The sequence below is a fragment of the Cygnus atratus genome, chromosome 18 (assembly GCF_013377495.2).
Source record: "Cygnus atratus isolate AKBS03 ecotype Queensland, Australia chromosome 18, CAtr_DNAZoo_HiC_assembly, whole genome shotgun sequence".
Taxonomy (NCBI): domain Eukaryota; kingdom Metazoa; phylum Chordata; class Aves; order Anseriformes; family Anatidae; genus Cygnus; species Cygnus atratus.
The window spans coordinates 8,409,427-8,434,922 of NC_066379.1; the positions used below are offsets into that span (position 1 = coordinate 8,409,427).

The 25,496-nt window shown below is 43.4% G+C and overlaps 2 protein-coding genes across 3 annotated transcripts; one reads left to right on the forward strand and one right to left on the reverse strand.

Annotated features, from left to right (window-relative positions):
• Positions 1 to 201: 201 nt before the first annotated feature.
• Positions 202 to 7,592, forward strand: LOC118253833 (meteorin-like protein). Its single transcript, XM_050714448.1, has 5 exons — positions 202 to 219; positions 2,034 to 2,188; positions 2,771 to 3,180; positions 4,654 to 4,713; positions 7,214 to 7,592. Exons 1-5 carry the CDS (start codon positions 202 to 204, stop codon positions 7,528 to 7,530), a joined length of 960 nt encoding a protein of 319 aa, XP_050570405.1. The 3' UTR covers positions 7,531 to 7,592.
• A 6,830-nt stretch (positions 7,593 to 14,422) lies between these two features.
• TRIM25 (tripartite motif containing 25) lies at positions 14,423 to 25,479 on the reverse strand. Of its 2 annotated transcripts, XM_035558842.2 has the most exons (9): positions 24,748 to 25,475; positions 23,723 to 23,818; positions 22,557 to 22,790; positions 21,867 to 22,023; positions 20,339 to 20,422; positions 19,825 to 19,890; positions 19,164 to 19,190; positions 18,677 to 18,790; positions 14,423 to 18,009 (listed from the first exon to the last, which is right to left on the reverse strand). In XM_035558842.2, the coding sequence occupies exons 1-9, from the start codon at positions 25,384 to 25,386 to the stop codon at positions 17,477 to 17,479; spliced, it is 1,950 nt and encodes a 649-aa protein (XP_035414735.1). In that variant the 5' UTR covers positions 25,387 to 25,475; the 3' UTR covers positions 14,423 to 17,476. The 2 variants fall into 2 exon arrangements, with proteins under 2 accessions (XP_035414735.1, XP_035414736.1); XM_035558843.2 differs by lacking the exon at positions 19,164 to 19,190 and having other exon boundaries at positions 24,748 to 25,479.
• Positions 25,480 to 25,496: the final 17 nt, after the last annotated feature.

Genomic DNA, 25,496 nt, shown 5'->3' on the forward strand with positions numbered 1-25,496 from the left:
CTTCTTTCAGTTTCTACCTTTCCCTTTATGCTTGTTCAGCAAGCCTCCCCATTACAGGTAATAAACTGAAACATTCAGCACATAAATGGCCCGAAGCATTAAAATTCTGTCTGGGGCAATGCTCTGGGCTGCAGAGCTGGACCAGCAGTTTCTTATGTAGCATGCATGCTACATCTTTTTAATAAACTATTACATGTGTATATGGGGCATCCTTCCTGGGTAAGCATTCACAAGTTTTTATAATGGCTAGCAGTTTCTTGCTTGGATCTTACAAAACATTTTATCACTTAAAAGGTTCTGTAGCTTTTTTCAAATGGGTTAAAATAGGGTTGAAGGAGATGGGTTTTGTACTGTGTGGAGGTATTCACCTGAGGGGAAAAGCTGAGTTCGTATGGCTTTATAATAGATACTTTGTTTAAAATCATTAAAAAAACAGACTTCAGTAGTGAGATGAAATGTCTTGATTGTTCTATCTTACCTCTGTTGTTAATTATTAGGGATGTTAGAACAGTGTGTGCTTTTTATTTAGCCAAAGGGGAAGACAGGTCTACAAATGTATTATTTAGAAATTGCTCTTTACAGATAAGGTTTTTAACAGCAGATGTTTTGGTGTTACGTGGTGTTAACATAAACTGGAGCAGGAGGAGGGATGTTGAACACAAGTCGGCAAAACACATGCAGGGCTTTCCACAGAAAGGGAAAACTGCTGCTGGAAGAAGTTCAGAGATCAAGTGGCTCAATGCTTTTTCCTGATGGCAGCAGATGGGTTAGTTTGAGCCTTTGGAAGTGAATAAATCCTCCTGGGGGGGCTCTTTATCATGGTGTCAGTTCTGTTCCCCAAGTCCTCTCCTCTGTTCCCTGATCTAATTTGCACAAAAGAGAGAATGGGCTCTGTCCTCTTAGCTCCCATATTATGCCACAATCAAACCTTTTAAAGACTGTTTGTGTGTTGTTTCCCCTTCAGGATTGGGTCAAAGCATAGATAGCAGGTTTTTCTCTTATGTGGGTAAGACAATAGTTTCACAGAGCACTGAGGATCAATGACACTAATGTTATTACAAGATCTAGGTTTAATGCGTTTTTAATGTTTTTAGAACTGCTGGAGTGAACTGTGCAAGCACCAGCTTGAGCCAGTTTTGCCTGAAGTGTAACAAGTCACACCACAGGTAGGTGTGGAGAAGCGTGTGGTTTTAGAGAAGTGCAAGTCAAGAGTGCAGCTTGCTGAGGTTCTGTCTCTGCTTTGTGATAAATAAAAACAAATCTGTAAAATAGTTGGTAAATGAAAAGTAAAGTGGTTGTGTAGGGGTCCAAACAATGTTCAAGTAGTCTAGCTTTCAGCACTCAAGGGCTAAAACTGTTCTCAGGATATCTGTTTTCCTGTTAAGGAAAAGCCATAACTGCAGAGCTGTGAAGGCACAAACTCTGCCTGTTTCCTGGTGCGGCTGGGGGCAATGTGAGAACGTGCTGCTCACCACAAGGTAACAGATGGCCACGGAGCCCCCGTGACAATGCTGTGCGGATCTTTGCCTGTGCCACCCAGCAGCGCTGGAGCCCATTGTCCCGGCCCTGCTGCAAAATCCCAATTCCACGCTGAAGAGCTGCAGAAAGGAGCCTCGGTCTCTCAGACCTGCAAAAGAGCAGCTCCCCGTGTCATTCATTGAAAATATGGAAAGGGCAATGCATATAGAAATCTAATTATTGGCAGGCCCTGCCTGTCTTTTAGTATGATAATCGCAGGCCCTCACGCTTTCTTGTGCACGGACCCCTGAAAGGTAATAATGAAAGCAGAAGTTAAACTATTGAATCTCCATCAATCATTCGTTGTTTGCTTTGATTACAGTGACACGACTTGGGTTTGTTCCTGAACTGCGCTCAGAAGCTGTTATTGATGGCATTAAGATACTTTAAAGACAAATACACCCTTGTTCCACTACCGCCACCCCCCTCCCGTCGGCAGTGCCGCACGGGGCGCTGCGGCCGCTCGGGGATGCTCGCGGTGGGGCCCCCTTCTCCCCTCCCGGCCCCCCTTATAGCCCGGCCCGGCCCGGCCGTGCTGTCTGTCCGCCGGGGGTGCCGGCCGGGCCGCCATGGCGGCGGAGCGGGGCCTCCTCCCGGCCCTGCTGCTGGCGCTGCTGGCGGGCGGCGGGCAGCAACCGGGCGCCGCCGACTACTGCAGCTGGAGGGGCAGGTAGGAGCCGCGGCCCCGGGGTTCGCCTCAGGATGCCGCTGTTCTCCTCAGGGTGGGGCCGGGGACAGCGGCGGGACCGGCCCCGTCCCCTCAGCGCGGCCCCGGGCCCCGCTCCCCCGTTGTACCCGTGGGCGGGAGTAACTTTAAAACATAGGCTTTTAAATCTGATTTTCAGAGCGTTGTGCAGCTCCTATTGTGAGTCCGTGCTCTCACCTACCTGTCCCCAGGTGGGATTTTCCAGAGAGATTAGAAAGACCTATTGCCCAGCAAGCTTTTGCTGCTGTTTCACAGAGGGAATCTAACATTTTTCTGGATGCTGCAGACATCCAGGTGTGGATTCGTGGTTGGGCATAGGGGGCTGAGGCTCCTTTCTGCAGCCGGTACAGCACCAGGTGCGAGCAGTCCCCTGTGGCACTGTGGCTGCACCTGCAGCAGGTCCTCAGAGGCTGGGGAGGAAGGGCAGCCCAGCTGGAGCGTGTTAGCTGGACAGACATGACCCTTATCTCTGGGCGGTAACTGCTGGACTGTTCCACCTGTGCTGTGGATATCATTAGTGATGGACTGATGGTATTGTCTTGGCAGTGGTTTGAGCTGGGAGCCCCGTTCCCGTGCGGTGGAGCAGGTCCACCTGCGCTGCACTGAGGGCTCCCTGGAATGGATGTACCCAGTACGAGCCCTGCGTGTCATTCTGGAGCCCATCCTGTCCAGTGCCCAGCACACCACCGTCTGCATCAAGCCAGCCAGCGACTTCCAGGGTGCTAGCATCTACGTGGAACGTGCTGGGCAGCTGCATCTGGTGGTAAGCGAGGCTGGAGGGGCTCGACCCCACCACGTGTCTTGCTTCAGTGCCCACACACCGCAACGAGTGGCCCTCTTCCTGCAGGCCAGCCCGCAGAGGGACATCAGCCGCCGGACGGCCAGTTTCCAGTATGAGCTTCTGAGCAACCAGAGTGCTGCTGGCCCTGACTTCAAAAAGATGGCACTGGTCAAGGGTAAGAGAAGGGCCTGCCTCAGGGCTCCGTTGTCAGGGTGGATCCAAGGTGGCATCTGTATCTAATGATGGAAGCTGGTTTGGGTGAAGGGGTTTATTATGGCAAGGGAAATCCTTCTGCCAGCTCGTGGACAGTGTTTGGTGGGTGCAGTATAACCAGCTATGTGTGTTCAGATTTCCATCGTCAGGGGCATCCTGTAGGCACAGGAGCAAATGCTGCACTATAAAGAGAAACTCAGTCCCTCCTTTAGCAGCTAGCTTGGCCCTGGGTATATGCAGAGTGATCAGGGTGACTCCAGTCCCTGAGAGGTACTGTCACAGAGAGCATCTGTGTGGTTTGGGAGTCAAAATCCCATGTTTAGGAGAGGTTTAAATTTGTTAGGAACCGAAGGGTCTCACCAAGATGGTCACGGGAAATTTGATCTTTTAAAAACACCTAAGTTGCTTGAAACTTCATTCACCTTTCTTTCCTGTTCGTGAACTAACAAATCTTGCACCCAATAACATTTATGTGCATCAATGCCCTCCCCCCCCCCCAACATTCATGTATGAAGAGGGCTCTTTTCAATTCAAGTTCTGAAAGACTGGGACCCACCTACTGCTGCCGTTGTGTCCTCACTGTCCCTAGTAGAGAATATCTAAGTCAGACCTGATAACCAAGGGCAGATAAATAAGGGGAGTGTTCAAGCCATGTTACAATAGTAAGCAACTGCCCTGTAAAATAGGGCAAGAATAAATAAAAGAGCAACCATAGCACTTCTGGACTGTCATATCCCTTTTGTTAACCTGTTCAGGCCACTGCTTTGCATGGCTTTTCTGTTTGCTAGAGTTTTGTGGCATTAACGTGGGGAACACGCTTATTTTAGGGAGTTCTTATTGGCCTGGCTGCTCGATACTTGGTACAGGAGCTTTTGATAATAAGCAGGGTGTGTAATGTCTGTGTGGACAACTAAAATTCAACCACATCCATGCCGGATTGCTAATGTTGTTTCAGTAAGCGATACCGGAGTATTCCTTGACTGTAGAGCTAAGTGTTGTCTGAAGTCATCATAGGTCCCAATTCATGCATAGATGCCTGTTTTTTTCTTTTTTTGTTTTTGTTTTTTTGTAAACCAGAGATAATATAGGAAGATTTCCCTCTCTTTTTGTTCAGAACAGAACTAAACTGGAAAAGGTTCAAAAATGGTGGAGGGTAGCTATGTGCCAGGTGCTGGTGTTTTCTGCTATGTCTTTTGCATGTTTGATGAGTTGTTAAAGGGATTATAGACTGTCAGGCTATGTTGTCATAAGCACAAATCCTCTGTGCTTATTTCATTGCTTTGGTTGTGTTTGCATAACAAGAATTTTGTTTTGTCTGATCGTAATGCTATTTAAACTAGTACCTCTGCCCCGTTTCCTCTCAGATGTCACTAGCCCCTTAGCAATGAGACATAGTATTGTATCATAAGTAACTGACTTTTTTTTTTTTTTTAAGCTATGTGCCGTCCTTGTGACAATGTGGAACTTCTTATGGCTATTTGCAGCAGTGATTTTGGTAAGCTGACTAAAGAAAAGTCATTCTGACTTTATAAATATGCATTGATTATTTGGATTTATTTGATTGATTTTTTAAAATAATGACCTGACTATGCACTCTGATCTGAGAAGGAAAATAGCTTTGTGAAAAACAATTTGAACTGGGGGGAGGGGAATGAAACCTAAAAGGGAGAAGCTTCCTTTCAAGGTCCTCATTTCCTGCAGGCAGAAAGGTTATGATCTAAAACCGAGCTAAAAGTAATTCTCACAAGTGTACTGCTGACTTTCACATATAACAAAGTCACATGCCTGTGGATACACACATACGCACAAATGATGCACCCTATTTACATTCCTTTTTATTCCCTCAATCTATTTTTTTCCAGATGATGAACATGTCCTCTCTCTTCCCTCACAATTTGCACACTTCCTAGTTCTCTTTCTACAAAAGTAGTGAGTTGTTTGTAACTTAGCTAAGGATTTCAGGTGATTTCAACTTCCTTCAGTGACATGCTGTTTCAGTTTCAGGCTTGATGAGAAAACAAAGCAGTTAATATTCCATAAGATAAGAAATGCTGATTTGGTGGTACATTAAAAGCTTTTCCTATTTTCTTTACTTAAATTGCAATATCGCTATCTTTTTTTTTTCCCCTGTGGATTGCGATTTGTTTTATTCCATAATTTTGCACATTAAAATTTGTGCCTCTTTGAGACAGAAGTCCGAAAGATGAAGCTGTAGAGCTATATCTCCATGTGGCCACAATTGTATTGCTGTAACTGTGCCTATGAACAGATGTAAATGTAGTTCATAGCTGTATTTCTTTTCAGTGTTTAAAAGAAAACATGAAACAACTGCTTTCCTACTCCTTCCTAGGGATTGCCTTACTTCAAACACTACAGATAATTTTTTCATTCCCCAACATCATTGTGCTAACACAAAACCAGAGCATAGAGCATGCTTCCCTTAAATAGTGCTCCTTAGCTGGTAATTTTTCTTCATCTAAATTAATTGATGCAATCCGTCCCATTGTTTCTACTTGATGAAGTTATCAGTTCCCATGCAAGGCACTCTCCCCCTGTACTGCCTGAAAAAACAGACTGACAGATGTGGAGGCCCAGGGCACACAATGGGGAGCATTTACACTTAGAGCAGCAACAGACCAGAAGAAATAGCCCTTTGAACTGACTCTGTTTATGGCCTGACTTCCTTGCCCTAAGCTCACAAATCGCTATCATCAACTTTTCTGATTAGAGAAAATAGCTGCTAATGAAAGTGTAAATGACACTGGGAGTGAATAGGACCTTTATAGTTAATCTTAAGACTAAGGTCTTCCGTCACTAGGCCCTGAGCAGTGCAGGAGCAACTTGGAGCACCAGGAACAAGTGCATTATAGCTTGTCAATAGACTTGGCTGCATCTGATTAAAAATTATCACCGAGAGAGAGAGATGGAGAACAGAGACATCTGTTACACAGAATCCTGGTTTCCCTCAGAAATTCAGTTAGATGGGAAGGTCTTGGAAATTTCAGAAATACATTCTTTCTGTTTCATCCGTTGAGTTCTTTGTACCTGAGTGAAAGAGTTTTGTGGCAGAAGTATGGCAAAGTTTCAGTTGCATCGACAACCCCTCATTTGCCCAAAGCCCAAATGGTGGTGTGTTTCATTCTGAGCCTCCTCTGGTTATGGATTGAAATAAATTTAGTTATAGTAGAAGAATAATTGATTGCTGTGAAAAATGGGGACAGCAAGAATGAGGGAGACTGCTTCAGGACAGCAAGCACTACTGGACATTTCTTTCTCTGTACAGTTGATGTAAAGGATGCTTTTATTCAGAAAGAATATGGCTTATCTTCTAATTTCCAAAAAACAGCTAGGATTGTTTTGGGAGAAAGAGGTACATGAATGCTATGTGACTTTAAATAGGACTTCAAATAAAGTCACTTGAAGAGTTCTGCGTGCTGTTCACTGACTCTGAAAGTATCTTTTCTGGTTGGATGATGTTTTCTTTTGAGGGAAGAAACCTCGAACATTTAAATGAAAAGTGTTTAGCAAGCTCTTATTTTTCCCAAAGAAGTCATATTCTAATTCTTCTTAAATCAATTTATTTTACTGCTGTCAAAGAAGAAAATTCAGTGTCCCATGGAGACAGGAAGGAGATGGTCTGTGACAGTCTTCGACTTGGAACATAAAGTTGAATTCCTGAGCTGACCTCTTTTCCTGTGCTTTTTATTCTTTACTGCTGATTTGCATTATCAAACAAGTTATACATTTCTTCTCAAACATAGTTGATTTGAGTAGTTAAAAAGCATGCTACCATCACATAGTATTGTTTGTGTCGGGCTTTGGACCGTCCTTTGTACAGGAAGCAATGTATGCTCAGAAATGTGTCTGCCTGTAGGTGGTGGCCATGCGAGCCATGCAACAGATTTATTTCTCCAATTATTTCATTCAGTGAGCTCCTTATACATGAGCTACTTACCTGCTGCTCCATAACCAACTCCTGTCTTCTTCACATTTAGTGGTGAAAGGATCTATCCGAAATGTTTCCCACGATTCTGAGAACCACATGTCACAGGTTGATGTCAACGTCCAGAAAGTCTACAGACAGAAAAACAGAATTTTCCAGCAAGATGAAGCAAGTGGTGAATGGCGAGGCCCTATACGAACCCTGCTACAGTGCAAGGTGAAGAAGGGAGCTGGAGATTTTCTTTTCACTGGAAATGAACATTTTGGCGAAGCCTGGTTGGGCTGTGCTCCTCGGTTTAAAGATTTCAGTTTCATTTACCATGCTGCCAGAGAAAGAAGAGCCAACCCATGCGAGTTTCAGCTCAATTGACAGGAGTAACACAGGACATGAGAGTTGAAAAAGTTCAGCCCTGTTTTTGGATACTGAATCTGAAGCAGCATTAAAATCAAGGGCTAAAGCTAACAATTTCAGCAAAACAGGAGCCTGGAGAATTTCTTGGAGATAATGGCTCTGTGAGCCCTGTAAACTCTGACCGCTAATCCATAAATTGGGTTGCATTACTTTCTCCCTCTTCAAATCTTATTTGCCTCAAAAAATAACTGTGAATTTTGAAAAGGTTATCTTTGTTTTGTAGTTAGAAGGCAGCTAGTGCTCGGTATTATGATATTCTCTCTCTATCTTTACTCTGGGCACTTACTATGTGCTTTTTCTCTATTTTTTTTTCCTCTCTTCACCCATCTCCAGTTGATTTCCCTTCCATTTGATTCCTATTTATCTTCTTACCTATTAGATCATTTCTGGGCATCTCACCACTTCATCATTTCCACGTTCCTATGTTTATAGCTAAAACCATAGTTAGCATTTGCTACTAAACCTTCAAACAATTGGTAGGTTTGCCATTTTTTTCCCCTTCTGTATGTTAGTAGAGACATTAACTAACCCTCTGGGGCAGGATCACAGCAGATGTAATTCCACAGATCTCTGTTGATTTCAGCACAATTGATAGTATCTGATTTTGTTCCACATGCAGACAGACCAATGAGAGATACTGTACGAAGCTAATGTGAACTGGTATCGTTACCAGATGAGAAAAGCTCTTTGAGAAATGCATTGAAATAATCAGAAGTTTAGGTCATAGCATTGTCTGCATTGGAATGTAATAGTGAGTATTCATAGTACTGGATCTACAGCTAGCTCTAGTTATTGTTGAGTGCACGATAGGAAAGAGCTAAGAGAATTGGCTCTTGTAAAGTATTAGAGGATATACAGGGGTATCCAAGTACATGGCTTTTGAGAGCTGGAGATCAGTGCTACAACTGAGATTTTAAGTGGGGTACCCTTTGGTATTTGCACTGTAAATGTGAGATAAAATGTGAGAGATACCTCTGTCTTAGTATAGATCAGAGGAAGATAGGTACTGCGTTTCTTGTTTTGTATATTTGTTATGTTTGTACATAGCAAACTTGTGTGTGTTGTGGTGTGTTTTTTTGTTTGTTTGTTTGGTTTTTTTTTTTTTTGCATTTTAAAGGGTCCTTAGTGATTTCTCAATAGCATTAATACCATAATTAATATTAGCTTTCATGGAGCATTGTCCCTTTGAAACAATGTGTTCTTTTTCCAGCAAATAAGTACTTCAGTTAGCAATTGGTTGAAAAATTGAAATAACCCAGTGTGATGTGAAATATCATACAGGAAACGTACGTCGGAAGTGCATGTGATCTGGTAATTTAATCCACAGCTATGCAGGCTTGTGTGCATTCTAATGAGCAACATGAAATTCCCACAATCAGTGATCCATAATGAAGAGATTATTAGAGCTTGTGGATGTTGAATATATTAATTCTGTTTCACTGTAGCCTCCATACATTGCATAGAGTTGAGATCACTATTGTGACACCAGTAACTTGCAGAGAGGTACCCAAATGTTTACAAGTGGTGGATAAAAAGCTTTGGTGGGGGAAAATCTTTAAGTTTTAATTTGTTTCAGATTTTAAACAAATACTCTGATTTAACTAAGGTTAACAAAAGAACAAAAAAGAAAGCCAGTAAAAGCATTGCACTGCTCTTCCCCTAGAGGCCTTCCTTATCACTTTGCTAGCAAACAGGAAAAGGAACAATAGATAGGAAAGTGAAAGAAAAGGAAAAGAGCTGGGAAAAAAAAGAAAAGAAAATTTACAAGGTGAAAGTTACTTCAGAGTGCTCAGACCATTCTTGGAAAATAGTCCATCGAGGGAGCAAATGTTTTCCTCTATAGGAAAAGGTTTGGAAGCAAAGACCAGACAAAAATGCAGTTAGAAAGATGAACAAGTATATGAATATTTAAGAGAGAATTTCTGTGATGTATAGAGTGCCAACACTCATAAAATCCATAGTGCTTCAGTTCTTTACCCTAGGTCCAAATTTCTTCCAACTTCAAGACAGACTGTCAAGATACAGGCGTGAGTAACAGTGGGAAAGCTGGAAAAGATGGAAAATCAGAATCAGTGGAAGAGCAGGGATGTATTTGAAGAGTAATATTAAATCAGGTTATACACTACTTAATTTCAGTAGCTTTATTAGTGGGACAGGATGGACAACCATTATCGGAACAAGGAGCTGTAACAACGAGCAGGACACTTTAATTTTGTCTCCTGGGGTGGTTTAAATTGTCAGCCTAAGGTAATATTGTGCAGTTTCTTAGTTACACAGGGCAGCAAGCAATGTTTATTCTCTTCGCATCCTGTGTTACAGTTTCTAGCTGAAATAGTCCTTAGCCTCAGTAGAGTGAAAGGTAAAGTGAATATTCTTCCTTGTTGGGTTAGCTTGTGTATAATAGGAGCCAACAGTTGCAGTTATGTACCCATTGTGGTCTTCTTAGGCAGCAAGAAGTTGGAAAAGACTGAGACAAAACAAATTTTGCAAGCAGTCTGTACTGCACCCAGCAGAGAGTTTTAAAAATAAGTGAATATAAGCAGGGATACCTAGCAGTAAAGAATGGAAACCTTCCTTTCCCGTGGTTTTCTGATATTATGCCAGCATTAGCGATGGGTAAACAAAGGCCAGGCAGTGTTACAAGGGCACAGGGAATCTTCAGGGAGTAGGTACCTAAAAACAAAGTAAGGATGCCAGAAGCGTAATATAACTGTTTCTTTTGAGCTTTAGGGATCAGTTTCTCCAACTAGAGGTGCAGGAGAATTGGATCTGAAGTGAAATACTATCACTGTTTCACAAATGGAGGGCTGAGGCAGAGAGGCAATTATTGGTGGGATTTGGGTGCCAGCTCTCATTAGTGCAAACCCTGTGATCTGAGCTAGATGGACTATGGGAAAGGGGGGACTAAGTTATGCTCAACCCATTTGTGAGCAACTGTAAGCAAATAAGTGATGTTGTTTCTTTACCGTGGTTAAATTTAACCCAATGAAATATTTTTACTGAGGAAAGCCTGTTGAACATTTTCCCCTTTAGCACTGCAAGCTTAAGTCTTTCAGCCTCTTCCAGGAAGGAAGTGAAGCCTTTTCCATAATCCTTCTGATCTGTAACATTTCATAAGGCAGTGGGGTCTTTATGCACTTAATCATTTGTTCTTTGCTGGATTCATGCCCGATGTGTAGATAGAGAATCAAAAGATAGACAGGATGTTTCCCCAGTTCGTTGAATGACATAAAAGAGCTGTAAGAATCTCTAATGAGTCTTTGAATGACTGGACCAACACTGTGAAGTAGAAGTTTGTGAATAGACACTGGGGGCTAAGTTTTCTTGTCTGATTTGAACGTGGCTTGGCTGGCTTACACCCGAGTGAATTTGGCCCTTTTTGAATGCAGCTACTCTTTTCCTTATGTCTACCTTTGCCTTTTCTGCGTAGTTTCAAGTGCACTGAATTTTCAACACACTGTTCTGTAGGAAATTAATTGCATGAGTACAGGCTTATACCCTTTGTTAGAGTAGTGACTCGTTCACTCCCTTTCTCCAATTCTATTAGTACTTTTCAAGGTAAACGTTTCAATATTTTTAGCTGAACTGTAAGCTCAACTTGTGTCTCAAACAGAAGTGTAAGAACCCTGTTGGCATAACAAAGTAAAATGTCACACTGAAATGGCAAAGCTGTGGCTTTCGGAGGGGTCAGGAGTTGTAGTGAGCAGGGCCAGGAGCTGCATGTCGAAGTTCTGAAATCTGGGTTTATGCTGAGCTTTGCTCCTGACTCACATACCTAATGTCTTCTGTTGTCAGTCAGAGTCCGTATTTTAAAGCAGTTTTAGATGGCTAGAGAAGAGAAGGATTAAGGGAGACACTCCTGAACGTGTTGCAGAATTAACTTAGTTCAGAATCACTAGCACTTGTTCGCAGCTGGACAGTTAAAATGGCTCTGAGAAAGCAGCACGTGTTTTCTCTCTGATGTCCTAGGTTTTAGCACCTCTTTTCAGAGCTCATTCTCCACTGAGATCTTTAGGCTTAACTTCAGCATGGGAAGAGGAGTATTTTTTTTTTCTCTTTTTCTGACCTTTACCAAGATACCATCTTTTCTCCCTTTTTAATGGTCCTAATCCCATTCTACTGAAATCTAGCAAGGCTTCCAAAATACTCGTGGGGAATCAGATTCAAGAGTACTTAATTTTTTTTAAACACTTTTTTTATTCCAAAGTGATGTGTTTTGGCTTTGGTACAGCGCAGCGATACTTTGGAGATGCATAGTAAATGCTCCTGTAATTAATACAGTCATACTTACCATATTTATAATTTTGCCTCAGGATATATAATTCTCTTAGTGTCTGAGAAAACCATTGCTCTGTCTTCAAGGAATTAGTACACAGACAAGTACCTGAAATGAATCAGGGGCCAACAAGGAATAAAGGAGCTCCAGGTGTGCCATCAAACCTGACATTGCAGCATGCCATAGAGCAACAGCCCTCTTCACTGTGACCTAGAGAATTTGCAGCCAAATTAAAACTTCATTACCAATTACAGTGCCAAGATTAAGGATTGTTAAACTGCCTGAATATCAGTTTCATGTAAAATGAATGTATGACTTGACTGCTAGATTATTTTTGCAACAATGCTATTCCTGATCAGGTTCCTAGAACACAACTATCCTTTACAGGCAAAATCTGGAAGCTGCTTCTAAACTGGGGGAAAATCTACCCCTAAAGCAGAAAAAAACCCTTCCTTCCTTCACCAAGAACTACTAGATTTTTGAAATAGAGTGTTGGTACTCTTAAAAAAAATACAAATTATTTTCTTACATTGTGTATTAAACTTCTTAATGTTTTCAAACACACATAAAATACAATGAACTTGGGTCCTTAAAGTTCTATTGAACTAATTTAGGATCAAGAATTTCTCATGATGGTATTTTCACCTAAATTATCTGCCTCTTTTCAATTAGCTTTTATTATTTTAATGGTCGCTTCTCCTACCCTTGCTTAGTGCTTTGGCCAGGCTCTCACAATTGCCTATATTTTATGTAAATGGAATTTACACCGTAAAATGACATACAAATGTGTCTACCACATGAAGTCCAGTAAATGGTGTGAATAAGCCCATTATTTTCAATGTAACGGCATCTGATAGCAGCCTGGGAAACACAGGGCTGACAGATGTGAGCCTGTGACAAGGCCTGGAAAAAAACTGAATGAGGAGCACTCTGACAGACCACAATTAATTGACTTTTGAAATAACTCCTTTTTTTCTGCAGTTCTACATGGCTGAGCAAGATTCACAAATTGCTGTCTTGAACTTTTTAATGGGACAAAATCACTGCCAATGAAAGTCTAAATGACATGAACTTTGAATAGGAGTCGTACAATGACCACACCATGACATGTTTTTAACTGACATATTATTCGAGAAGTAGCAGCCCCTCAACTGAGAGAGGATCAGGAAGGGGTGAGAATAGATGGGAGTGAGTCAGAACTGGGCATGGAAGCAGTCTGTTGAACGCTAGCCCAGTCCTATTTTAATATAGGAAGAGAAACAAGCATTAAGAAATGTCTTGATAGATGTTTTCATGTGTGTTCCCAGATAATGTGCAGTCCCCTTCCACTGTTCCTTTTACTGTGAAAAAGTCAAAGCTAAATGAAGAGAAAACGATACTAGCGGATAAGAAAACAGACTGTGTATGAGTAAGGTGCATGCTGGCTTCTCCGCATTCAGTATGTGTTCCAGAGCCAGGCTGTTGTCAGTCACATTTACATGGGAGCAAGATACTTTATTTGTATTGGAATTGAGTAAGCTTTGGACGCTTAGGCCAAACTGTGGCAGATCTAACTGACCTCTTAATCCCAAGAACATCGTGGGGCAAGTAGTTAGTGAAGGGAAGATGAGGACTGTATTTTTCCTTAATTAACGTGAATTACAGCATTCCTACTGTCTGCCTCTCCTGATCTAGCAGTATCATAACTGACTCTCTAGGAACTCTTCACAGAATTTATTCCCAGAAACCTTCATCAGCTACGCTCGTTCAGAGAAAAGTGGCAAAGTCAATTTGTAACTTGTTTTATGGGTGCCTTTGTTTCGGCTAATTTTAAAAACTTTATTGAGCTGTCTGCTTTCCACTGGTCCTAGGGAGAGGCAGATTGCAAGCAACAAGCCCTTTAGTTTGACCTTGCTGACTGCTATTAGGAATCTCAGAATATACTGATTTGGAAGGGACCCTCAAGAATCACTGATTGAGTCCAGCTCCTGGCTCCACACAGGTCCACCCAAAAATCAACCCCTGTGTCTAAGAGCATTGTCCAAATGCTTCTTGAACTCTGGCAGGCTTGGGGCCATGACCACTGCCCTGGGGAGCCCGTTCCAGTGCCCAACAGCCTTCTCAGCAAAGAACCTTCTTCTGATATCCAACCTGAATCATCACCCATTGCCACTTCCCGGCATCACTTGAGCTAGCAGATACTAGAGATCATCTAAGGTTTTTTTAAACAATCCCACTGCACATACTTAGTTCTTAATTGTTATCTTCTTCCAACTAGTGACATTTTTGCTTACCTGAAAAGGTCTCTGCAGGTTCGTTTGTTGGAGGGGATGTTCATCTCATCCTCAGCTAGGATAAACCATTACCAGTAAAGGGTGCATAGCTCAGATGAAGGAGTCAGAGATAGTTCAGGCAGGTGTCTCAATCCAGAGGACACCACAGCACATGCAGCTCTTGTCCTTTTCTGTCTTCCCCAATTCTTGTCTAACTTACTGAGTTGTACAAATAACTGGTCTCCTTTTGCATATGATAGCATCTATTTCTGCCTTCTTTACTGCTTATTCCAACTTTGAGCACTGAACAAAATACCTAGAGTTAGAGTTTACCAAGAATATTTATTGAATTCAAAATATCAGTTCATTCACTTGAAAATTGAAAAGATCAGCAACAGTCATCTTCTAAAAACTGTATAGGCACAACAATAAAGCAGATGGCATAAAATCCATGTCTACTGCCCTGACAAGGATGTCTAGCTGAAACATCTATATCAAATAGCATATAGCGTACATACTGAAGCACATGGCTGATACCAGTACAATCATCAGGTTTGTACTTACATAAGCATTTATTTTTCTAACTGCAGTATTTTACTGATGTATTTCATTGAAGAGATTAAATTAATGCAGATTAGGGCATTCAGTGGGCAAGCGTTTATCCAGTTACCATCATTTACACATTAATATGCAAATCATTCCACATACTTAGGGCTTTATTAACACCAGAATTAGTTCTCTTCCTATACTGGATAATCAGTTTCTTTGCAGTATTAAAAAGAGAAGTGTAATTGAAATTTATGCTCATGTCTACATTTCATTTACAAACCAGTACAGCTTTGATACTCTTACTGGCTGAGTAAAACCACTTCAGTTGTTATTATTTATCATGCTGTAACTGATATTTTATTCTAATGATATATATCTGCCCCACCATTTTTATATATGCAAAGGATATCTTCTCTGAAGCTAAGTGAAATACCAGTTTTCAGAAGTGTGACAACCCAGTTGTGCATTTCTCATTTTGTTCCAAATTAACTGACCCTCATTCTACTATTTTGATTCATTCAAAACACAAAACCAAAATAAACAGGAATCACTAGCGTGGGGACAGGCTTTTTTCACTTCCCATCGTAAACCAGAACATGTCTTAATGTGTTACATACCCATGTCACATTTAAAGAATCTACCCTTATCCAGTGTGGCAGAGTAAGAACTCTTCTCTCATTGGCTTGAACACAGAATCATAGAATCATTTAGGTTGGAAAAGACCTCTGAGATCATCAAGTCCAACTGTTGAGTGTCACTCCAGACTATGTCTAAAGAAGCCCAAAGACTTTAAAGGTTAACACCGACACCCCTTTGAAAGTCAAAGAGCAAGCAACAGAAGATGAGAAGAGGTGGACTTTCTCCACTGCACAAGCTGCTGAAGCACTTTTTTCCCCCCCATGAAGAAGGGGATAGCGTACTCCTTCAGCACCCCACTGAGTGGGTCTGCAGCCCTATACTATGGTGAGGCAGCTAAAGGGACAAGATTTCTCAGACCAAACTGCTCGTGTCCCCACAGCTGCCAAACTGGAACTGCAGAAAAAAAAAGCTTTCAGTGCACTTCTTGCTTCAAACAGGACACATCCTCCTTCCTCACCTTTCAAAATGTTTTGCTTAATTTGACAGTTTTAGTGCTGACTGTGCTTTGGAAGGGTGAGACTCCTGAGACAGGACAACCGCTCCAAAGACAGCCATTACACTTTTAGATCCAGCAGCAATTCCATATCCCATTCTGGCCAAACAGATAGACACATCCTATTGGACTTAGGCTACCTGTGACAATGTACTGAGAGTTTACAAACTAAGTAAACGGAGACATCAAAGCTTAAATCCCTACAAGTCTCCCACTTCAATTGATATGAAATGTAGTCAGAGATTCTTTTGAGCATTCCAACAATTTCCTTTCAAACTGTCAGCTGTAGCTTCGTGTTTTATTTCTCAGTGCATATTTCTCAGTCCTATCAGAGTCCAGGAATTTTCTCTGTTCTTCATGGCCTACTCCAAGAAATTAGAGCTAGCATGGTAAGTCCAGAGATGTCACCAAGATACAGGCCCAACAACTATGAGATCCAAGTACCATGGTTGCCTACCAGTTCTTTTAAAGTTGTAATTAAGAAATGCAGAGGTGCAGAGTCCTCCGCACATGGTGAGGACTTCTGGAGACATACTACAACCCAAAGGAAAGAACACCAGAAGAATTAGAAATCCATTCCAGTGGGGGTTGAAGTGTATTCTCCTTTGTGCTAATTCCCTCTCTGTTTCGAAAGACTCCCCTGTGTGCAGGCTTCACGCACAGAGGAAATATTCTCTATGTACTGTGCTCCTCAAATCAGAGTTCCAGTAACATAACACACTGTAGGAAATCCAGTCTCTACTAACTAAGCAACTGAAAATATGCCAGCAGAGAATATCCTGCCTCACAGTGAGGAAAAGAAAGCAGGGTCTCCTGTCATAAATTAAAGTGAACAGCACATTTATGCTCCTATGCAAGCCAAAAATAGGCTCCATGAACTCCTCAACACACAAAACACTGAAGAGCCTCCTATGTGAAGCATATTCTGGGTCAGAACATGAGACAGATTGCTTCAACCCACTAACTCTTCTCAGCAATTTATTACCTGGTGATTCTGATACCATTTCTTATCCATCAACTCTAAAAATATCTGCATTCCGTTCTGATGAGATTTGTCATACTTAATTTTATAGCTGTCACAAGACCTGAATTTACTGATTTCAGTAGTTCATTCTGTGCCATCGCATTGGCCATCACGCACTAAGAACATATATGTTGTAAATCTGGACTACAGACAGTGGTCTGAATATAGAGAAAGATTTAAGGTAAAACTGAGACCAACCTCAAAGACTGAAACCTGAATTTTTCAAGAATTCCTCGTTTCTTTCTCAGTTATTGCTATCTGTGAAACACAGACTTGAAAACGACATCTGGGGATCCTTTACAGCAAACTGCAGAAGTCACAGCAGCTACTGCAGCCTTTTAGGAGTGGATCATATGATAACTGCTTTTGGAAGGACAGCCAAGGTTTTTGCAAACCCTTTCACTGTGTTTTTTTTACTGTCATCAACATTTTACTAAATTACTATCTAAAGGCTTCAGCAATTCAGACCAAAGAATCATCAGATATCCCAAACTGCTAAAAAGTTATTGATCTTCATCTTAAAACATTTTTTGAGACTGCTTTGACTAAGACGGGCAAGTTAATAGCTCATGAACTTGTAAAATACATGTTATAGCTACTAAGATGAGTTACTGCAAGGAATGATTATCTGCATGTAAATGCCCAGGCAAACTACATTAAGATATCAGACCTTACTGTTTCATTTGGCAGAGGGAGAGAACAGTACCACTTGAAAATACCCAGAAGGCAGGGTACAGTGCCTCAGTAAACTGGGTTTTGAATTTATATATCAAGTTAAGCTTCTCCCCAACAGCCAAGAAAATCACAAACCCTCCCTCACAGTGCAGCAGCACACCAATCTTGGTAGCCTTCACATTGGGTAAGTTCTTTTCAACATCATTATGCCAGGCTGAAATTTTGGCATTAAACCACTCAATACACCAAGAACTGCTGTTCCTACCCAGGCGGCTGTCTGGCCCCTCCCGGTCCATGCTGCCATAGCAGATGCCAATGGCACAGAAGTTTTTCTGCTGCAGTTCCACTTCCCAGTAGTGGACGCCTCTCTTGAAGCACTGGAACCCCAGCACTTGGGAACAATAGGTGAAACGCTGAGGGTGGTGGTTATAATTTAGGGGGGTGTCTGAGACAGACATCTTGGTGTATCTGTCAGACAGAAGCACTTTGTTATGAGCTGTGTTGAAATCCAGGGTGATGTTAGCAGCATCTGTAAAGACATGAATCAATTGAAGGTAGTGAAGAGCAGTGCAGTTTTATTTACACAGTCCTGTGTAGGCAACACATGTTCCTACACATCTCTATCTCCCTGCTCAGCTCTCCTCCGCAGCGTAGGCAGTTCTTAGGGCTGCAGTAACAGCTGCTAGGTTCAACTGCAGCGCCGTGTTGCAGAGCAGGCAAACAGGGAGGGACAGGTTTCCTTCCTTCCTTCCTGCGTCCCCACAAATTTCTCTAGCCACCAAAATATATGCCAGCAGCAGAGAGAGATTACTGATCTGGCAGTGAAAGAGCCTACATTTAATTTCAAAGGAAAATCAAGTGAGTTTCATTGCATTTCTAGGTTCCCCTAATGCAGTCATTTGGGGGGAAACCAAAAGTCATTACTAAGAAAACTTTAATTATGCTCTGGCAAATACATGAACACAGAATATTAATTTTGATTCATCTGGCAAAGAACCATTATTTAGTAAGCTAAACCTTCTTCCTCCTTACCCTCCAAAACTTTCACTTGTAACAACTAGTTAATAATGCTCCAAAGGCTATCTAGCTAACTAAACCCCCTCAAAAACTTCATCAGATAACTACAAAGGTCATGTAACACCAGTGCAATAAGCACAGAAAGTTCATCTTTACATAGTGTAACGTTGGCATCTTACACTGCAAAAGCTCCTCTCTGTCTTTCTGAAGAAAGCTGCTAATAAGATCTTTTGTATTAGCCGCAGCTGCAGCTTTTGGTGCTCCTGTGCTTGTTGCTCCCGTGCTTGGTGCTCCTGTATTGAGAAAAGAAAAGAGAGTTTGGCCACTTGGGAAGAAACCTTGCATGCTTAACACAGAAAGATTCAGGCTGGAGTGGATCTCGAGTTATCTGGCCTAGCTTCCTTGCTGCAAGTAGGGCTAACTTCGGTAAGTAGGGCTAACTTCAGTATTAGCTCAGGTTGCTCCCTGTCTTGTAAAGTTTTGAAAATCCCATTGCCACTGGGCAACTTCTTTCAGTACTTGATAGCTCTCACAGTGACCAGGAAGAGCCTCCTCAGAGGCAACAGCTGAACTTTTGCCTAATAGACCAATACCAGTGACCATCTACTTGGCATTTTAAGAGTAGTCAATGCAAACTAGAATAAGTATCCTCAAGTTTGAACTTACCAAATGAAATGGGAAACTTTTTGTCCGCTGGAAAAAAAAATAAAAAAATTATCTGTTAGTTGTCTCCATGCCAGCTGTAATACCATCGTCATGGCTCTTCTGAAGCGGCAGCAGTAGATAAAGCTGACAGTCCAGCATGCTGAAGCCACGCAGAAATACACCCATGCTGGAATGCTGCACGTGAAGCACAACCTACTATTTGCCTCCTATTTCATAGGGTCATAAGCCTGGAAGGAGCTTCATCCCTACCCTTGGATGCAACTTGTTAGAGGAAGTGGTAATAAGCCTATTCCCATGAGACACGTAGGCTGCTTCTTTTTTAGAACAGAATTTTTAGTGCAGCACCAGGAGCTGCTCATCCATTCTATAAAGTGATCCACAGCAAACCCCTCTGAGTGCTCCCCACACAGGACTCATGAACAGAAAAGACCGTATGTCAGGAGCCCAGTGGAAGTGACAGAAGTAGTTTCTTAACACTTAGATCTAGTTGAAAAAGAGAACATGGAAGATATTCCGAAGAGGCCAGAATGCCACACCAATACCAGTAACTGGATAAAACAGCACTGAAAGACCTGAGCATACCCTGCTGCGAAGACTGTCTCCATCAGCCTTAGACTTTAAGCAAGATATTTAAGTAAGGCCACTGCTAATCACCACTTACGGTTATCTGCCTCCTCCTGCAAAGGTTCTTGAACCTGGCACGGTTTTTTCTCTTTGCACGTACGCTCTTGTGAAGGGAGAAAAGAAAAAAAAAAAACACGAATAGCTTATAAGCAGGATTCATTACATACAAATCCATCAAAAAAAGCATAGACATTTTGCACAAGTGAAAAATAAATATTCCATTGCATTGCAAGGCAGAAGGGCAGTGAAGTACTGCAAGAACCAGAGGGTAGGGAAGTTCTCCTTTGCTTTCCAGTCTGCGCTGACAACACCATAAGCACACTTGCACACTGAGGCTAATGCACCATTGTATCCGTGCAGTTTGCTTCTTTACAGCTTACATGACATCCATCACTAAATAGCACAAAACATCCTCCCCTTCCCACGCAAAAGTGCTCATTACAGATAATCGCTGCATCCCCACTAGAGCAAGCAGCTCTTGGGTACTGCTTGAGCTCTTTATTTAATGGCAAAACCTTAGTTAGGAGAGGATGATGTTATTTACTACTTACGTGGTCCAGGCGGCTTTTTCCCAGGAATGGGCCTATTTAGCGCAGCTGCTTGAGGGGGCTTAGTTTTCCTAGGTGTTTGTTTCTCTGCAATGGCAATATTTTACATTATTGTTTGTATTGCCAAGGACAGTTATGCACGAAAAAGGACATTTTTTCAATCATATTTTTCAGGCATGTGATTAGAACTCAAGTGATACTTGGCAAAGTTGGAACTACATGGAAGTTACCCAAGCCCCAGTCCAGAAGATACTTTTGCTTAACCTGGTAAGTAGAGCTTCATTCTACAACGTTTACACCATTAGTACCTTTACAATTGGGTAATTCAATCACTCCAGGGTGTTTTATGTCTCCCCCTCAGATCCACATATCCTGAATATCCTGATATCCACATATCATATATAATGAAATGTAACAAGGGCAAGTGTAGAGTCTTGCATTTGGCCAAGAACAACTCCAGACACCAGTACAAGTCGGGGACTGACCTGTTGGAGAGCAGCGTAGGGGAAAGGGACCTGGGGGTCCTGGTAAACAGCCAGATGACCATGAGCCAGCACTGTGCCCTTGTGGCCAAGAAAGCCAATGGCATCCTGGGGTGTATTAGAAGTGGCGTGGTTAGTAGGTCAAGAGAAGTTCTCCTCCCCCTCTACTCTGCCCTGGTGAGACCGCATCTGGAATATCGCGTCCAGTTCTGCGCCCCTCAGTTCAAGAAGGACAGGGAACTGCTTGAGAGAGTGCAGCACAGAGCCACAAAGATGGTTAAGGGAGTGGAGCATCTCCTTACGAGGAAAGGCTGAGGGAGCTGGGTCTCTTTAGCTTGGAGGAGACTGAGGGGTGACCTTATTAATGTTTATAAATATGTAAAGGGTGAGTGTCAGGAGGACGGAGTCAGGGTCTTCTCAGTGATATCTAATGATAGGACAAGAAGTGCAAGCTGGAACATGAGAGGTTCTGCTTAAATAGAAGAAACTTTTTTACAGTGAGGGTGACAGAACACTGGAACAGGCTGCCCAGGGGGGTTGTGGAGTCTCCTTCTCTGGAGACATTCAAAACCCGCCTGGATGCATTCCTGCGTGACCTGATCTAGATGTTCCTGCTTCGGCAGAGGGATTGGACTAGATGATCTTTCAAGGTCCCTTCCAATCCCTAACATTCTGTGATTCTGTGACTGTGTCCAACCCTGCTGCATAATAAAAATGTAAATTACTCTAAGGAATAAAGGCCAAGTTGTGCCAGAGGGGCATAGTGTCCCGATTATCTATACTTGGGTAAGTACTGAGTAAAGAGACACTAGCACATTTTGTTCTCCTATACTTTACAGCAGACTGTACGTTTTTGTTTGGAAATGGAGGGCCACAGAAGTTGGAAGACAGTTTATATTAACCAGCTCTATTTGCTGCAGTAGTTGTGGTTGGGTTTTTGTTTGTTTGTTTTTAATGGTATTTCAATTGCAGTGAGAATATCCCTCACTTGAACTCAAAGACATAAAGGAACAAATCACAAAATGCCAGTTCTCTAAGCGATACAATACCTTCTGGTCTTTTCTCCTTAGGCTGACTCACTGTATGCTTGACAATTTCTTTAAGGTTAATGGCAGACTGATAAGCAGTATGTATCAAGTTTTGGTCCATTTCAATTACAGGCACAAAAGCCTCTTTTGTTGATGCTTGTTGCAGTGCTGCTGCTCTCTGAAATGAGAAATGAAACATCTCATGCAGACCACCTTCTGTGGTGGATGTAGGCAAATACAATCAAGTTACTTTAAATGGAGTAGGTTTTGTGCATTTAGCTCAAATGCAAACAAGCAAAGGTGATGGTCAGACATGAGCCATGGCAAACTTTCAACAGCAACTCAGCAAACCATAAGCAGTAATTCCTAATTGATACCTAAAGCAATGAGAAAGATCTACTAGACTTCATCACAGTATGGAGATGTAACACCTCAGAGAGATGGGTTCTCTCATTCACTGACTTTTCTGCTTGTGGCAGAGGTAGTAATGAGGCTGGTGAGGGAAGGGGCTGCAAATTACTGGACAGAAGTTTGTTCCAGTGCTCTTACACTGTTGTGTGCTTCTCAGTACACCTTTTTACAGAAGGTTTTTGCACACGATTGCATTGTCATTTGACTAAAAGTGGCTGGAGAGCAGGACTGCCACAGCAGTTTGTGATTCTGCATTCTAGAAATTTGAAGAATTAAATTTGCATCTAGAGGACTTATTACCTTTAAAAACAGAACGTCATCATGTTCTGTCAGTGCCATCTCAATCTGGTCTCTGAGAGACTGAATTTCTTTCTTCTTACTTCCCAGAACAGTGTAAATGTAATCAAACTTATTGCAAACTCTTTTTTCTTCTTCTGTAATTACTTTAAAGATCTGGTTTTCTTTTTCTTCAATCAAAGCTTTAATTTCCAAAAACTCGTTTCTCATCAAATCTCGCTTTCTGGCAGCTGTCTCCTGAAGCAAACAAGGACAGACAGACACTGGTTTCAAAAGAACAGTTTGTGGAAAAGTGCTGTTGCTACTGCTACTACAAAAAAAAAAAAAGTCTTTGAGGAACATCTAAACTAATTACTTGAAATTAGCAATAGAAAATCTATGCATTCCTATTTTCTTTGGAAAGAAAAATCATTTACTCCCAAGAAATCAAGACAGTTGTCAGCCTCTGTTCCAGGGGGCTGCTGGGCAGAGGCCAGGCCAGCCGTGCCATCTAGTGGTTAGAAGTGGAACTATATCAGGTCTTTGCCAGCTTTGACACCACACACCCACTTGCACGACTGTAGTTGTTCCTGTGTCAGAGATGTGCTTTGTGGCATATTCAGTTAATACAAAGTTATTCCCCATCCTCCAAGAGGTGTTCCAGAGGAGCACAGAAGGGCTACCCTGGCAGTTTTGCAGTTTCTTGGTCCCCACCACCCAGTCCAGAAAGGACGGTACAAGTGAGATGTACCCGATCCAGCAGCCAGCACGTGACAACCCCAATTGTTCGGTACGAGCAAGGACAGGCTATATTAAATTATGGGAAAGAAGCATTCCACATTTCAGCAACGGTGCAGCTATTATTGCCCATTCATGCTTTAGCTTAGGCTGCACAGATGCACTCTTTCTGGTGTACAGGAACGGATGGGTTCGAGCCCAGTTACTGCTCGGGTACATCAGCACACGCATGAACAAAGCCCTTGTAAGGTGGCTGCATTTGCTCCCATCTGCCATGGAGCTGCCTGACTCTGCCAAAATGTCTCTTTTCTGTTCCCTCCCAATAAGGTCTTCTGGCAATGCAATCTTGCTACTACAGCTATTGTCACAAGAGTACGAGCATCAACAATGCTCAGGAGCCAGCATACACCAAGCGACCGGACAGCATTTAGAACAGGAAGTTATCCACTTACAGCAGCTTGGCTTTGGCTCGTTCTCACAGAGTTCATTGCTCGAGTAGCTTTTTCACTCTGATTATGCAGCTCTGTCAGTTTCTTCTTCAGTGCTGACTGCAGTAGAGGAGATCAGACAAGATTTTAGAAAAAGGAGTTACTGTATTTGTAGAAACTTTTAAATAACCGCTGTAAGCATTTAGTACTACTGATTTAAAACCCACTGCTCCTTAAACCTTACAGAATGTGAAAATGCTCTCCTGCACATGCCTGGTTTGTGAAGCCAGAACCCTCCCTGCGGCTCCGCCTTTCCCAACAGCGAGATGGACATTGTTGAGTCACTCTCTTGATAAGGGCTGTTCATCAGCACAGCTGTTCCCAGTGCTGAAAATAAACTTTACTTTATCTCTTAGTCTGGACTTTGGGCACTAGGTAAAACTAGGTTTACTAGGTAAACACTGCTCTTCACCTCTCACTTCAATAATGTTATCACTCAGATGTGGATTAGCTATTCTTTTAGTTAAGATACTGCTAAGCAAAGTCAGGGAGGCTGTCTTCAGTTAAGCCATATCGGTGCTCACTGAGTCTGGCCACCTAACTTTACAGTGTTTTCCTCAACTACCCTCTGATTTTTAGCTGCATTGTACAACACGAAGGCCAGGTTTCCTTCCCTGCTGCTCCCTGGAGAACCTGCGCCTGGCTCTTACTTAGCACGTGCTCGAGATCGCTCTAGGGTATTTCTATAGCTGTTTGCTTTCTAAGAACGTAGCAGCAGCAAGCGGTGCCTACAGGCTCTCAGTAAGCCAGCGGCTCCCTGCCAAGTCCTGCTGGGAGCCTCGCCAGCCAGCACGGCTCAAGGCTGGGGCTGCCCATCGCCCCGACCCCAGCCTGGGAACCCCTCTCCTCGTCTCGGCAAGGGCAGGGCGAGGCGTGCAGAGCCTCCAAAGAGCTCAGGCTTGCACAGGAGGACAGACATCAGGAGGACAGACAGGCAGGAGGCTTGCAGCCTGGACCGAGCCGAGCCACCCTGCCCCTGCCCCGCTCACCTCGGCGTCAGCCTTGGCCTGCTGCAGGGGGCTGGCGTGACACAGCTTGTGGCTGAGGAGGCAGAGGGAGCAGATGCAGGTGCCGTGCTGCCTGCAGAAGAACTCGAAGAGCTTGTTGTGCTGCGAGCACTTGCGCTGCTGCAGGTCGCGCACGGGCGGGCAGAGCTGGTGGTCGCGGAAGGCTGGGCTGTCGTGGTGTGGCCGCAGGTGCTCGGCACAGAAGGAGGCCATGCACGTCAGGCACGTCTGCACCGCCTGAGCCTGCAGGCAGCTGTCGCAGCACACGGGGGCCGCCGCTTCCTCCGCCACCGCCTCATCTTCCTCATCCTCATCCTCCTGCCGCTGCTGCTGCTGCTGCTGCTGCTCGCCCCCGGCGCAGCCCTGCAGCTGCTCCACCACCCGGCACAGCACCGTGTTCTTGCGGAGCTGCGGCCGGCCCGCGAAGGTGGCCCGGCACTGCGGACAGCTGAAGCCGGCCTCCAGCCCGGCCCAGGTGAGCTCCAGGCAGGAGGTGCAGAAGTTGTGGCCGCACGGCACCGTCACGGGGCTGTTGAAGAGGGAGAGGCAGATGGAGCAGGTCAGCTCCTCCTCCAGCGCCGCCAGGCTCGGCTCCGACGAGGCCCGGGTCAGCGCCGCCATCGTCCCGGCCGTGCCACCCGCAGCTACCGCCGCTGCTCCTCGGCTGCCGAGAAACGAAACTCGGGGCCGCGGCTTTCCGGCAAACGACGTGGCCGGGCTCCGCCTCGCTG